General features: G+C 46.7%; 1 protein-coding gene across 1 annotated transcript in view; it reads right to left on the minus strand.

The window, feature by feature from the left end:
- Window positions 1-3,389, minus strand: part of irs4b (insulin receptor substrate 4b) — a 17,156-nt gene extending 13,767 nt beyond the window's left edge. The window contains exon 1 of the mRNA XM_078291574.1: window positions 1-3,389. This exon is cut by the window's left edge and continues 1,067 nt beyond it. Within this exon, the coding sequence (XP_078147700.1) occupies window positions 1-3,191 (3,191 nt within the window). The 5' untranslated portion in view covers window positions 3,192-3,389.
- Between the last annotated feature and the right edge of the window lie 10,419 nt (window positions 3,390-13,808).

Here is a 13,808-nt window from a genome sequence, read left to right on the forward strand (position 1 = left end):
AACTCTATATTAATGTACTCCCCTGGACTGGAGGGACCGTCCGATGAGCTACCAGTGGCGGGGACTGAGGTGGAGGTGCCTGCAGGCGCCGTGGAGGGCTCGCTAACCCGTAGCGAACCGTGGAAGCTCCTTCTGCCCAGCGGGAGCCGGTTGGGCCTCACGGCGCGTCGGTCAGCCATCGCCGCAGTCGTGTGTTGAGCTCCGTACGGCGGGGGCGGGTGAGAGGGAGTGGCGGTGTTGCTGCCTCCCCCACCCCCGCTCCTCTTCTCCGGGGTCGACAGCGAACCGGTGGCAACTGAAGAATAGACTGGCTTGGCAGGAGAACTCATAGGAACGTACTCCCCGTACTCCTTCTCTTCTCGCTCTCTAGCGGGGGCCTTGTAGGAGCGAGGGAGGGAGAAGTAAGGGCTGTAGGACTTGGGCGTGCCCTCGGGCGTGCTGAGCGCGTAGTAGCCACCGCTCCCTTCGTTTGAGAGCTTGCGTCCCCCGCTGCTGCTGTACGACATGTCCATGTATTCTCCGTTCTCGGGTCTCTCTGCTATGCTGTCGCTCCCGCCGGCGGCGGCGCTACACCCGGCCATGCTAGAGCTACTATGGGGGCTGGGGGAGGCCTGCACCGGGGAAGGAGAGCTGCCGCTGCCCCCCGGGAGCATCATCATGTAGCCGTGGGAGTCCGTGGAGGATTGGGGCTGGAGCTGGGGGTGATGGTGGTGGGCCGAACGAGCTAAAGCCGGGCTGTGAAACTGGGGGGAGTGGGAGACGTGGTGGGAGTGGGGGTAGGAGCCGGGTTGCATAGGCATGTAGTCGGGAGGCGTGTCCCGCGGCGAGCCGGCCACGCCGCACATCATGGGCATGTAGCCGCTGTCTTCCTTGGCAGAGGAGGAGGCGGAGAGGGGGGGGCGTTCCCCGCCGGCCTCCGTCCGTGAGAGCGTGGAGGGCCGGCTCTGTTGGCTGTGCTCCGAGCAGGAGCTGTAGTCGGAGCGGAGTGAGGAGGAGGAGGAGGAAGGCCCGCCGCGGAGCAGCCCACTGCCGAACGGTAGCACCGCCTCTCCTACCGATCCCTCGTCCAACGAGAAGGTTGTCTGGGTCATCTTTTGGTAAACCGCCACTCCCGACCCGCCTGTTGCACCCCCCGCCGGTCTGGTGAAAGAGTGTGTCCGCCTCCTCAGAGACGATGATGAAGAGAAGCGCTCGTCCTCCGTCGTCGACGTGCTCTCGTCCCGCGGCGTGTCGCCGCCACTGTTGTTCCCGGAGCCCCCGCTGGCGCCGAAGACCTCCCGGTGCCAGCCCATGGCCATGTAATCATTAAGACAATTCTCTTCTCTGATTGGTGGGGTGTTGCCCAGCGAGTCGGGGGTGTTGCTCCGTACCCGGAAGTACCGGAAGTCGCCGGGGCTGGAGCCGTACTCGTCTGAGGAGTTGAAGCCCCCATCAGACGGCGAGCCGCAGATCGAGGCGCTCGATGGGCGGGTGAGCGTGTCGGAGACGGAGCCGTGTCCGCTGCTGGAGGAGACGCTGACGGGGCTGGTGGTGGAGGGGAAGTGGGAGACCGGGAGCGAGGCCGAGCGGGCGTGGTAGGTGGAGGACGACGAGCCCGGGATGGCTCTGACGTAACGGCTGCCCCCGGTGCTCGTGCCGGCGTTTCCTGTGGCAACGCCGCTCCCGCTGCTGCCGGCGCCCCCTTCCTGCCGGCCGAGGTGGGCGCGTGCCGTGTTGAGGTGAACCAGGCTTCCTGTGGCGGAGCGGAACGGCCGGTTCATCGTCCCCTCACCCTCGCTGGATGTACGGAAGCGATAACCGCTAGCCCCGGAGCTCTTACTCGACGGCGGCGTGCCGACGACAGACTCTGTCCTCGACCGCCGCTGTAGCCCCGTCTGGCTCGGCGGCAGGTTGCCTAGGTGACGCCGCGTCGTGATGAACGGCATGGGGTTGGAGCCCGACGATTGGCTCTTGCTCCTGGGCCGAAACTCAGCGAAGGCTTTCAGGGCCTTCATGGTCTCCAGGATGGTCTCGTGCATGTTTTGGGCCACGACAGAATCGTCCACCTGCATCCATATCTCCCCCGGCCCAATGGAGGAGGAACGCCCCACCTCAATGAAAAAGAAGCTTTCTGAATGTCCGCAACGCCTGATATTCATCAGCTGAAGGTTGACGCAGGGGGTTTCAGAGTTCAACTTAACGAGGTGGATGGTTTTAGTAGAGAGGCATAGCCGGTAAACACCTGTGAGGTTTTTAGTTTGACCCAGTCCCTTCGGTTTCACATTCACCTGCCACACCTCCTTAAACACAGTACCGGGGGTGACCGTACCATAGCCATCATCTAAATCATCAGAATCCAAGTGCCCTTTTTTCCCCTCACTCATCAACTCACTGACAGCTACATACCAGTCCTCTTGCTCTTGCTCGTTTTCAGCCACAATGGCAAAGTATTCGTCCTTAGTATAGAGGGCAATGAGGTGCTTGTTTTTAGAATCCGCCCTTTTGTTTACCGTGAAGCACTGGTAGAGGTAAATAACCCGTTTCGGGGGAGACGGGGCGACCGCTGCACCGCTGGCGGCGGCCGCAGCAGCAGACCGCAGGCTGTTCCTGAATTTCTTCTCGCTGTCGTAGTACTCCAGGCGGCTCGGGCCGAGGTGGCTGGCCGCCCGCAGCACGAAGAACCTCTTGTGTCCGTGTTTCTGTTTTCTCAGGTAGCCACACTTGCGAATATCGTCCACAACGTCCGAGGTGCTGGCGACGCTTACAGACGCGTATACATGGCTGCTGCTGCCGCTGCTGCTAGCGGCGGAGGAAGCGGCGGGGTCCTCGGCGTGTACCTGGCTGAGAGACGAGGAGGAGGCTTTCCTACCCGGGGACTCCGCGGTGTTTTCGCCGGAGAGATGCTGCTGCGGAGCCAGCTGGTAGTGATGATGCGACGGCGGGTGTTGTTGTTGATCCTTTGGCTGGCCGATCGGCGGGTGATGGTGGCTGAGGTGGAGGTGGTGGTGGTTGGAGGGCGGTAAATGTTGATGGAAACGAGAGCCTCCTCCGCCGCCGCCGCCGCCGATATTAATTAACGGGGAAGGGGGTTCCCCGACCGAGCCGTCTCCGTTCGCTGTGGCGGCCGCAGATTTCGTCCCAACGTCCCGCTGCTGCGTCTCCAACATCAACATCGCTGCTTTGCTGTCCTGGTAATTCGTGAAATTTGCCATCAGAGAATACAATCAAAGGTCACTTTACTAGCAAGCTAATCCGAGTGGACCTAGACCCCATTCTTGTTTTGGGAGACGAGCTCCCGAGTCCGGCTGCCTAGCAAGCTAGGCCAGCTAACTCGCACGGCTCGATTTGCAATCCACACGGACGGCTTTGTTGTTCCGTCCAAACCGAGTCCCCCTGGCCTTTCAGCGGCGAGACAGCTATTCCAATGCGGGCTTTTTACGAAATGAAGCCTACCGTGTGCAACATGACCACGTTCAGCCGTGTTTCTATAATCGGGAGGATCCAGCTAGCTCGGTTAGCAATCCGTTCCCTTCTCCTCCTGTACACATCTCTACGGGCCAGAGCACAAACAACACGTGACCCGCGCGTCACCGACAAACAGGAGGAACAAAGAGCGCGAGGCGGGTTCCGATTGGTCGATCATCTTGAGTGACAGTTACTGACAGGCGTTCGAGCCAATCGTTACGGGATATTAGTGCTTTACGTCAATAGCGTTGACCAGTTGCGTCGCACGGAGTTTCATTGAAGTAAAAAAAAAGGCGGTGACAGCGTAGACGCTTATCTAGAATCAGATATTAGGCGATTCGGTAACTGTTTAGGCTGAAAGCTGGCGCGGAGAAAACGGATCCTGGACCCGCAGACAACCCAAACAAACACCCAGAGCCTCTCTGCCCCTGTGGCCCTGAGCAGATACAACTCCAGGGTCAAGTTGTCTGTTTTGATTATTTATTTTAGACCTTTTTATTACATTTTTTTCAACCCAAGAGCCAAATTTTGAGAAATCTAGCCCTGCCCTGGCATCAAGGCTGCTGTAACTCTGGTGCTTCTTGACATGTGACACTGAAAAATACATTCCAGCTGTGACCAACTGTGACCCAGTTTGGTCCTCAACCCATAGTTTAGAAACAAAGATTTATATTTCTTTATATTGGTTGTATATTTTAGATAGTAAGAAACAGCTGGAAAGCACTACTGTATTTCACTCTTCTTTTCTTCTTTTCGAGTCAGTTTGAATTGCTTGAGACTTGACTTGATGCATGAAGAGAAGACTTGAGACTTGACTTGACTTGTACTCTGATGACTTGAAAAGGTTTCTAAAGTCTTGACTTGAGATCTTGTGTTTGTGTAAATGACTCAGATTGAAAGTGATGAGATTTGTTCCAGCAGACGACTGAATTTAAATTCTGTTTTCTGAATTTGTATGGAATGATTGAATTTATTGAAGTTGAAACTGATTATAGAAATCAAACTCATGATGCTCTTACCGAGTTTTTATCCTATTAAAACCATATTGCATTGAAAAGTCCTAGATATTTAGTTTTCTTTAAGATCTTCAATTGATACTGGACTCTTGATTTGTTCTGACTTGACTTGCTGTTCTACATTTAGACTTGACATTAATGACATGGACTTTACTTGGTAATCGAGACTTGACTTGAGACTTGTGACTCGAGCAAAGTTGACTTGGTGGTCACACCTCATCCATTTAACGAGTCACCACATCTATTTTTCATCACTGTTCCTCTATTTTCCCCCTGCGGATAAAAACCAAAGCTTGTTTAGTGTCATCAGATTATTGTTATCAATGTTTGTACTGAGGACACAAATTGATGTGGGGCAAAAGCTCTTAAAACTGTTTTCAGCCAAGGATTCAAAGTTTAATAAAACATATTGCTATAGGCTACTCCGGTCATGTGAGAGCCCACCAGTGAGTTTGGGTGCCAGCCAGCCCCCCCGGTGTCAGGCCGGGTCACGGCGGCGGTTTGGGGCGACCTCACACGGCCCGCGTCCTCCACAGCTCAACTGAATCCCACTTTGGGCCAGGTGGCGAATTCACATCGAATCCCAGTTTGTTTACAGCGTGCCATCTAGGGCATCTGCCATCTTGGAATCTCTCTCTCTCTCTCTCGCCCTTCTCATCCAGGAATGATATTAAGTTTTTTTCGGGGGGGCAGCTACTTGCGGCGCTAAGCACTTATTAAGAGAGCGTGTGTGTGACAGGCGAGACTGTGGGAACCCAGAGAGGATGACACCCCCTCCACCCCTCCACCCCTCCACCACCCAGGGGAGATATCCATGTTCCTCCACATTGTGGGGAATGCCACGCTCCCCGAGCCTCTACTACACTTCACATGCACCAATTTAGTGGGACGCTTTTATCCGTAACACCTTCCAGTATCATGAGTGGGGTCGTTTATAGTGCGGTCGCCCCCCCCCCCCCGAACTCCGCTGCCATTTAGATTTACTGTTACATTTACTTCTGTCTACGTCTAGTTTACTTTTCCACCAGTTCTCTCGCTCTGTGGAAGTTTGTTTTTCATCCTGGACAAGAATGAACGGCAGCAAATGGCTTCTTCTGATTGGAGGAAAACGAGCGCTGATATCTCCAACTATGCTGACTGTGTGCAGAAAAACCTGGACGAATGGAAAGAAGAAATGGCAACCTATTATCCTTTAATTCAATAATTCGACGTGCTTTATTGGCATGAAAGTTGAAATCGAGGTTGCTAAAGCATCCCTTTCCCTCCTAGTATCTCTCTCTCTCCCTCTCTCTCTCTCTCCCTCTTTACCCTCTCCTTACGGAAAACCTGGACTCCGTTGTGACAGCCGGAATACCGCCGGCCTCCCCGCTCTCCCACGTCGGCGGCGGCGGCGGCTACCGATCGAGCCGACGGGGCAACTCTACTCTCCCCGGGGGAAACGTCAGCTGCTTTTCAGCTGAACCTCGGCTGACATGAGAGCGGCCCGCCTCGCCTCGCACCGCCCCGCAACCTTTCATCCTTAATCTGCCAAACCCCCCCTCTTCTGCTGTGACACCGGCTACAGCCTCGCACAGCCTTCAACCTTCTGCCCCGTTTCTGTCTCACATGTAACAGTAACGGAGCAGCAGAGGATGTTTGTAGCCGCTGTGGAAGTCTGTCAACAGCTTAGGTTGATGAAGAACAAAATTTTGGTTCTTTTCATGTTTTAACTGCAATTGAAGGATGACATGTTCCTCTATAGGAGCAGAAAATTCAACAAAAATCATCTTATAACCCCCTTTCAAAGCCCCAACTCAAAAATACATGGTGGTCAATCTAAAAACAAAGCTGCTTTTCTTAGTTCCTGAAAAGTTGACATTTTGGAGATTAGGCTTTCTTATTCTTCTTTACAGCAGCTGCACCTCCGCAGCAGTTGGGGAATCAGTGCCTTGCTCAAGGGTTGTTTTTTTTTTTTTTTTTTTGGGAAAAGTCATGAAATTTTAGCCTATTTGTGAAGTTAATGATTCTTTCTCTTGAATACAGTCAAACATCACAAAAAGCTGCAACAGCCTCTGAAACAGTCTAGACCTCTCTGCTGGAGGAAAATATTGCTGGTTGTTGACAGTTTTTTCTTTTATTAAAGTAATTAGTATAGAATAAGAAAAGCTCAAGGGTATTTTGTTGGTAGTTTTTGATGGTTTTGATGGAGGTTGAGGGTGAGGAGTGCGTTTCAAATTCAGACTCTTCTGAGGATTCAAACCCGTGACCATCCAGTCACAGTCTTGCTTCTCAAAGCGTTACATTACCCCTAACAATTAGTACATCTCTCACTGCTGTCAGGTGAAACCCTCCAGAATGTCGACGTTTCAGGAACCAAGAAAAACAGCCTTGTGTTTAGATCGACCTCCAGGCATTTTTCACTTCATCTAATGGGGTTTTGAGTTTTGAGTTTCATAAACCCAAATGGTGTAGAGCTTTCTCGACCCATAGAGGAACACAGCATGTAATCACTCAGTTTACTGTAAGTTGAAATAAGTTTTCACTCGACAACGATGCTGTCATGCATTAGTGCCGAATCATTTTCCAAATAATTCCTCTTGGGTGTGATCAAGTCAAGTGTTGGATAAACAAGTGCGTTCGTACCATTTTCATGAGCAAATAAGCAATTAATGGCACTCATCTATATACAAAGGGCAAGAATCATGGTGTGTGTGTGTGTGTGTGTGTGTGTGTGTGTGTGTGTGTGTGTTGAGGGGGCCAGTGGGGGTGAGGGAGAGAGAAGAGCGACCAAAGACAGATTGTACATGTATAGGTATGTGTTTGCATGTGTATAAGTGTGTGTGCGTGTGTGTGTGCGTGTGTGTGTGTGTGTGCATCCACCCCAGTGTCAGTCAAACTAGCAGCCAAAGTGTCGGCTTAATGATGCAAATTATGGCTGCGTTTGGACAGTGATTGACCTGAGCTGTCTGAGCCTGCGGACACACAGCAGCCTGGACTGTCTGTTCACTCACACACACACACACACACACACACACACACACACACACACACACACACAGTGGGCCGGATGGAGACTCCAGCTGGACAGTGTGTTGAGGCAGAGAGGGGTGGAGCAAGATGGAGGCAGCAGCACCTTCATGTTCATGTGAATGTGAGCTGCTTTCTTTTAGGTAGAACGACAGCAGATAGGAAATATAAAAGTACAGCTGTAAGTTAGAGTTTAATCTTATGTTATGTTATGTTATGTTATGTTATGTTATGTCATGTTATGTTATGTCATGTTATGTCATGTCATGTTATGTTATGTTATGTTATGTTATGTTATGTTATGTCATGTTATGTTATGTTATGTTATGTTATGTAAATAAAAGGGTCATTCCTATGCTGGAATGCGGTAAATCATAGGTATAGAGGTTCATTCCTATACTGGAGTATGATAAAAGAATATTTCAATTTTTTTTTATTATCATCCATACCCATTTCTTTCTTGTTTAATGTCATTTTAGACTTGCTTTTGCTTGTATTTTTGATTTTGCTTGAAAATTGTAATTGTTTTTAATCCTTTTATTTTATGCAAAACACTTTGAGTTGCACTCTATGTGTGAATGCATAGTGAATGAATAGTAGTAGTAGTAGTAGTAGTAGTATTAGTAGTAGTATTAGTAGTAGTAGTAGTAGTAGTAGTAGTATTAGTAGTAGTAGTAGTAGTATTAGTAGTAGTATTAGTAGTAGTAGTAGTAGTAGTAGTATTAGTAGTAGTAGTAGTAGTAGTATTAGTAGTAGTATTAGTAGTAGTAGTAGTAGTAGTAGTAGTAGTATTAGTAGTAGTAGTAGTAGTAGTAGTATTAGTAGTAGTAGTAGTAGTAGTATTAGTAGTAGTAGTAGTAGTAGTATTAGTAGTAGTAGTAGTAGTAGTAGTAGTAGTATTAGTAGTAGTAGTAGTAGTATTAGTAGTAGTATTAGTAGTAGTAGTAGTAGTAGTAGTATTAGTAGTAGTAGTAGTAGTAGTATTAGTAGTAGTAGTAGTAGTAGTATTAGTAGTAGTAGTAGTAGTAGTATTAGTAGTAGTAGTAGCAGTAGTAGTAGTAGTAGTAGTAGTAGTAATATGTGATGTGGCGTGACGTGACGTGACGTCATGTCATGTAATGTGATGTGATGTGATGTGGTGTGGTGTGATGTGATGTCATGTGATGTCATGTGATGTGATGTCATGTCATGTCATGTCATGTCATGTCATGTCATGTGATGGTGTGTGATGTCATGTGGTGTGTCAGGCATCAGAAGCAGCAGCAGCTGTCAGAAGGCAGCTGCTCCCTCTGCTGGTGGAGCCGCAGCATCACAGTAAATCCTTCCTGCTATTGTACCGGCAACAAAGGAGCAGAGCCAACAATGCTGCTTTTTTTTTTTTTTCTTCCTCCAGTTGAGCTGAAACACACAGGAAAGACAAAGGAAAGCATGTTAGCCTTTGTTAAAGGCCCAGTCTGAGATTTCAGCACAGTGCTTCAGCCTCTTGCTGCACCAGCAGCTTTGTTGACATCAAGATTTAAACAGACACAGACAGACAGCTGATTTACTGAATTAAGGACAAATTGTTCTAATCTCTAAATGTTCATAAATGTCCATTCCTCTGACTTAAAAGTTATTGTTTGCATGCTTTAATGCTGCATAACATAATACTGCTGCATAAACTCCCTATACCTCCACATGATGAAAACTAATGCAGAATAACAGGCTCACTGACAGAAGACTGTTTTGATCTATGCATTTTAAACTGTCTATCACATATACGGGTCAAAATCACATTGGAAACTACTTGTTTTCATGTTACTAAACACAAAAACAACGTTAGGTTCTAAAAGTTTCTCACAGTCTCTTAAATGAAACCTCTTCTCTTATTCTGGGAAGCAGCCTTACTACATGATTAGACAGCCAACAATCATTTCATGTATAAATACATACATGTACTGTATATATTTGTGTCTTTTTTCATATACTTCCAGTTCATTTTTGACTTTACTTCTGAGTTTGGCAGAGTTGAGATGATGAGGAACACGTTTCTGCAAAAAAGTGTTGTTTATTATTCTTTTTTTTAAATACAGTTTTCCCCATAAAAATCTCTGTCGTTTTAAGTTGACGAAGCTGCAGTAACCTTCAAATTTATAGTGTTGGATCACATTTATATAACAATACTACTACTAGTACTACTAGTAATAATAATAATAGGCCTAAACTTTATTTATAAAGCGCTTTTCAAAACAGAATTAGAAAGTCCTTTACAGAAGAAATTATAAAACAGGTACAATGACTAAGAAGGGAAGTAAAAGAATAATAAAATAGACATTCAAAAAGCATACAAGCCAAATGATAGAAGAGTAAAATAAAAATATCAAAACAGTTAAGAGAAGGCAGTCGTATAAAAGTGCATTTACATGAATTATCCAAGAATCAAGAAGTCATTTCATCAATTCAGCCATTTTCTTCTTTTTTAGTTTGAACGAAGGTTAAAAAGTCCTGCAGGCCACAGTGAGACACAATAGATCCCATTTCTATGAATAATCCATGAACCAACAAATCAGTTTATAAACTATTACTGTACTATTACTTTATATATATATTACTTTATGTATACTATATATTCTATACTTTATTTAGCTATTATAACAGTTTCCCCCTCATATTTCCAGTTCATTTAACATGGATCACTCCCCTCATGCCTTCTCTTCCTTGGTCATTTTCTGGTTTATATTGCTGTTATTGTTGTATATTGCTGCTATTTATTTAATGTGTCATATGTTTTCTGTATATCTTGTCTGATTTGAGTATGTGTTCTGTTTTTTTTGGCGTGCTGCAATCAGCTTGAAACTTGGTCGTATAACTTGAATTTAAAAGTTGAGATCAGGTAAGGAATATGTTTCAGTATTTTATCAGCATTTGATTCATTATTTCAATATTTTAACACAGTTTTTCTGATGAGAAACGGCGGGGCTGTGAGTCTGATGGGGCCCCAGCTTCGTTTTAACGGCAGCGGATCACATTTACATCAATAATCCACCTCTAATCTGCTAAACCTTCTATACCGTTCCTCGATATCCGCTAATCTTTCCGATCCATATTCGTTCCTATTCTATATCACTATATCATAATCTATGCAAACCCCCTCCTGCCTCCAAACAAACCGCCATTAACGCCTGGATCACAGCATCAATCCTCTCATACTGACATAATCTCTGCTCTCCCTTTTAACATGTGACAGGGTGATGGGACAAAATAAAAACCACACATCTGCAAGAAGGTAGTAGGGGATGAAGAAATGAACGCTTGTATTCCTCACTGATGAATTTTTGAAATCACTAAAAAGACTAAAAAGAGAGACAAAAAAAAAAGAATCATGAGGATTACTACTGTGTGTCGTATATGTGTTTCTGTGTGTGTGTGTGTGTGTACATTGTCTGTTTGCAGGTATGTATACTTGTCTGTGTGTATGTGTGTGTGTGTGTGTGTGTGTGTTGGACTCACTGCAGTCCATATAGTGTGTGAGAATCTGCCTGTCAGTCGATGGATCATCTTTTAAACAGACAGACTGAGAGGCAGAGAGAGACGGGAATCATAATCTGGTTAACAGTGACCTGCCCTACACACACACACACACACACACACACACACACACACACACACACACACACACACACACATCGTTCAGAGGATCAGCAGGGATAATCCTCCACAGCTTCCAGGATGCCATCTGTAGTTTGAGCAAATGTGTGTTTATTCCGTGTTGAAACACTAGAGGGCGCTGTGGGTTTGTTTAAAAAAATAAGTGTATTAATGCAAAGCTTTGGGAGTTGTGATGCACTGGGCAACTTTTTTGGGTGACTTTAATGGGAAAAACAGATCTTCACACCGGAGTCAAGCACCCAAAACTTTATTGCAGAGTTTCAACAAACAGAGTCTTTGCCAGGCAGGTTTGGTTTACAAAAATAAAGTCCAATTCTACTGAGAGCAAAACCTACAATAGATTCTGAATGAATTAGTATAATTCAATCTTTTTTTTTTTTTTACCTACGTTCAGTATATCTTTAACTAAAATCAGGTTATCTTTAACAAAAAGGAGCAGTTTGCTAACTCTGGTGGAGTTAAAGTAACTGCCTACTGTTGTAATGAAATAAACAGATCAACAAAAAGTTCATATACATACATACAATAACGCAGGTGTGGTAAACAAAATAAAACATCCGCTGGAAAAACTTAGAATACAGCTACAAGATGGAAAACTGTGGAGGGAAAAAAATCACATTTAATAATTTGTCATTTCCATGCCAATCCCCGTTTACCCTGAAAGATTAAAGCTGCACTACGCAATAATTTTAAAAATACACCCGTATTATCAGCGTAAATCACAAAGTGGGGCAGCAATAAAGAAGAGAGTCCCATCTCCATTGATTGAGATGCTAGATTTGCCTATTTGCCCCCCAAAAATGTCCTCTCTCATCTCTTTGGTTTCCTTTAAGCATCACAGACCGGCCGGTTGGTAAACATGAGCGAGCTGTGTGACGTTTACTGACATCAAATTACAGGATTTCTGAGTATTAATGTTAAAAATGTTCATACAGTTTCCTCTTGCTGCCGTTTGGAGCCACCAATGTGCAAAATTGCCCAGTACAGCTTTAAATTAGAAGTGATATGATAAGATGAGAGAAAGGAAGGGATTCTATTCTGGTGTAAAGTATCAAAACACTCCTTCTGATTGGATAGAGCTGATCTGCGGCCTATCAGGACCCCGCAGAAACAAAAACACCAAAAACGTCTCTCTCATGGGAGCAACCCAGTTCAATACGGCACATTCTTTACTGCCCACTAGCAGCCCGGACTATTTTTAGCCTTTTATTCATCCGGGGAATCTTTTTCTCACTCCACATTCATTCAGCTCCACACTTTCACATGCGGGAGCTTCTCAGCAGAGCCGCAGTCTCCTCCAGCTGAGCGCTCGGGGGGATTAAGGGGCTTTGCGGGCTGTAATGGAGGACGGTTCCCCTGCTGGGAACTGTGGGAGCCCAGATATTGCCTCGGTTAAGGGAGATTTGGGTTTTGGTCAAGGGGGGATTTTGACGGTAGAAGTTTGGGAAGCCAGTTTAGGACTTGCACCTGGTTTCTTAAAGGAAAAGTCCACCCTAAAACACTGTTTCTTCTTCCCTAACTTCCCTAATTGGTGTTTAAGGGGGTTTCGATGGGGTCTCCTCCATTAATAACTCCCTTAACTCATTTTAAGGGGGTTTTGCATGAATTAAGGGGTTATATTAAGGAGAGACACTGACTAGTATCTAGTTCTTGATGCAAACTAGGATGAAGAAAAAGGGACAGAATGGAGGAGGAAGGAGGAAGAGAAGGAGGTAGAAGCAAAGGAAGGAACTCTTCTCTCCCTTCCTTTCCTCTCCTCTTGCCTCCCCTCTTTTCTCCTCACTTTTCCTCTCTTCTAATTTTCTGTCCTCTCCTCTCTCCCTTTTGTCTTTCTTCTTGTCTCCTCTTCTTGCCCCCCCTTTCCCTCTCTCCACCCTCCCTCTTTTCCTCTCTCCCCTTTCCTTCACGTCTCCTCTCATCTCTTTTCCTCCTCACCTCCCCTCTCTGCCAGTCTCTCTTCTCTCCTCTCTCCCTTTTTCTTCTCGCCTCCTTTCCTTGCCTCTCCTCTACCCTTCTTTCCTCTTGTTCCCTCTCCCCTATCCTTCTTTCCTCTCCTCTCCCGTTCTTTCCTCTCCTTTCCTCTTGCCCTCTCCTCACTTTCCCTCTCTTCTCATTTTGTCCTTGCCTCTCCTCTCTCCATTCTGCCTCTCCTCTCATCTCCTCATCTTCTCTCTTCCTCCCCTCTCCTGTCTCTTTTCCTCCTTGTCTCCTGTCATCTCTTTTCCTCTGCCTGTCCTCTCCTCTCTCCCTTTTCCCGTTCCTCTCGCCTTGTTTACTCTCCTCTCCTCCCCCCTTCTTTCCTCTCCCATCCTCTCCTTTCTTCTTTCCCTTTTCCCTCTCCTCTCCTGCCGTCAGAGGAGGAACTGGGATGAAGGGAAAAGCGAGGAGAGGAGCGAGGGAGGAGAAATTAAAGAGAGAGAGAGAGAGAGAGAGAGAGAGAGAGAGATTAGCTGGGCTCCTCTGCTGCTGACAGGCAGTTCCTGTGGATCCCTGCTTTGCTGACTCACCATTTCCCAGCCTCTATACGTAGTTCCACATAGCACTTCATCTCATCAACCCAAGCCGTTAATACACACACACACACACACACACACACACACGGTGGCTGCTGCTAATCTGAACTAACACTTTCACTAGCTCCTGCCCTCCACCTGTTAAGTTATACTGAAACTTAGCAAAGTTCATAAGCGCACA

The sequence above is a fragment of the Centroberyx gerrardi genome, chromosome 23 (genome assembly GCF_048128805.1).
Source record: "Centroberyx gerrardi isolate f3 chromosome 23, fCenGer3.hap1.cur.20231027, whole genome shotgun sequence".
Classification (NCBI taxonomy): Eukaryota; Metazoa; Chordata; class Actinopteri; order Beryciformes; family Berycidae; genus Centroberyx; species Centroberyx gerrardi.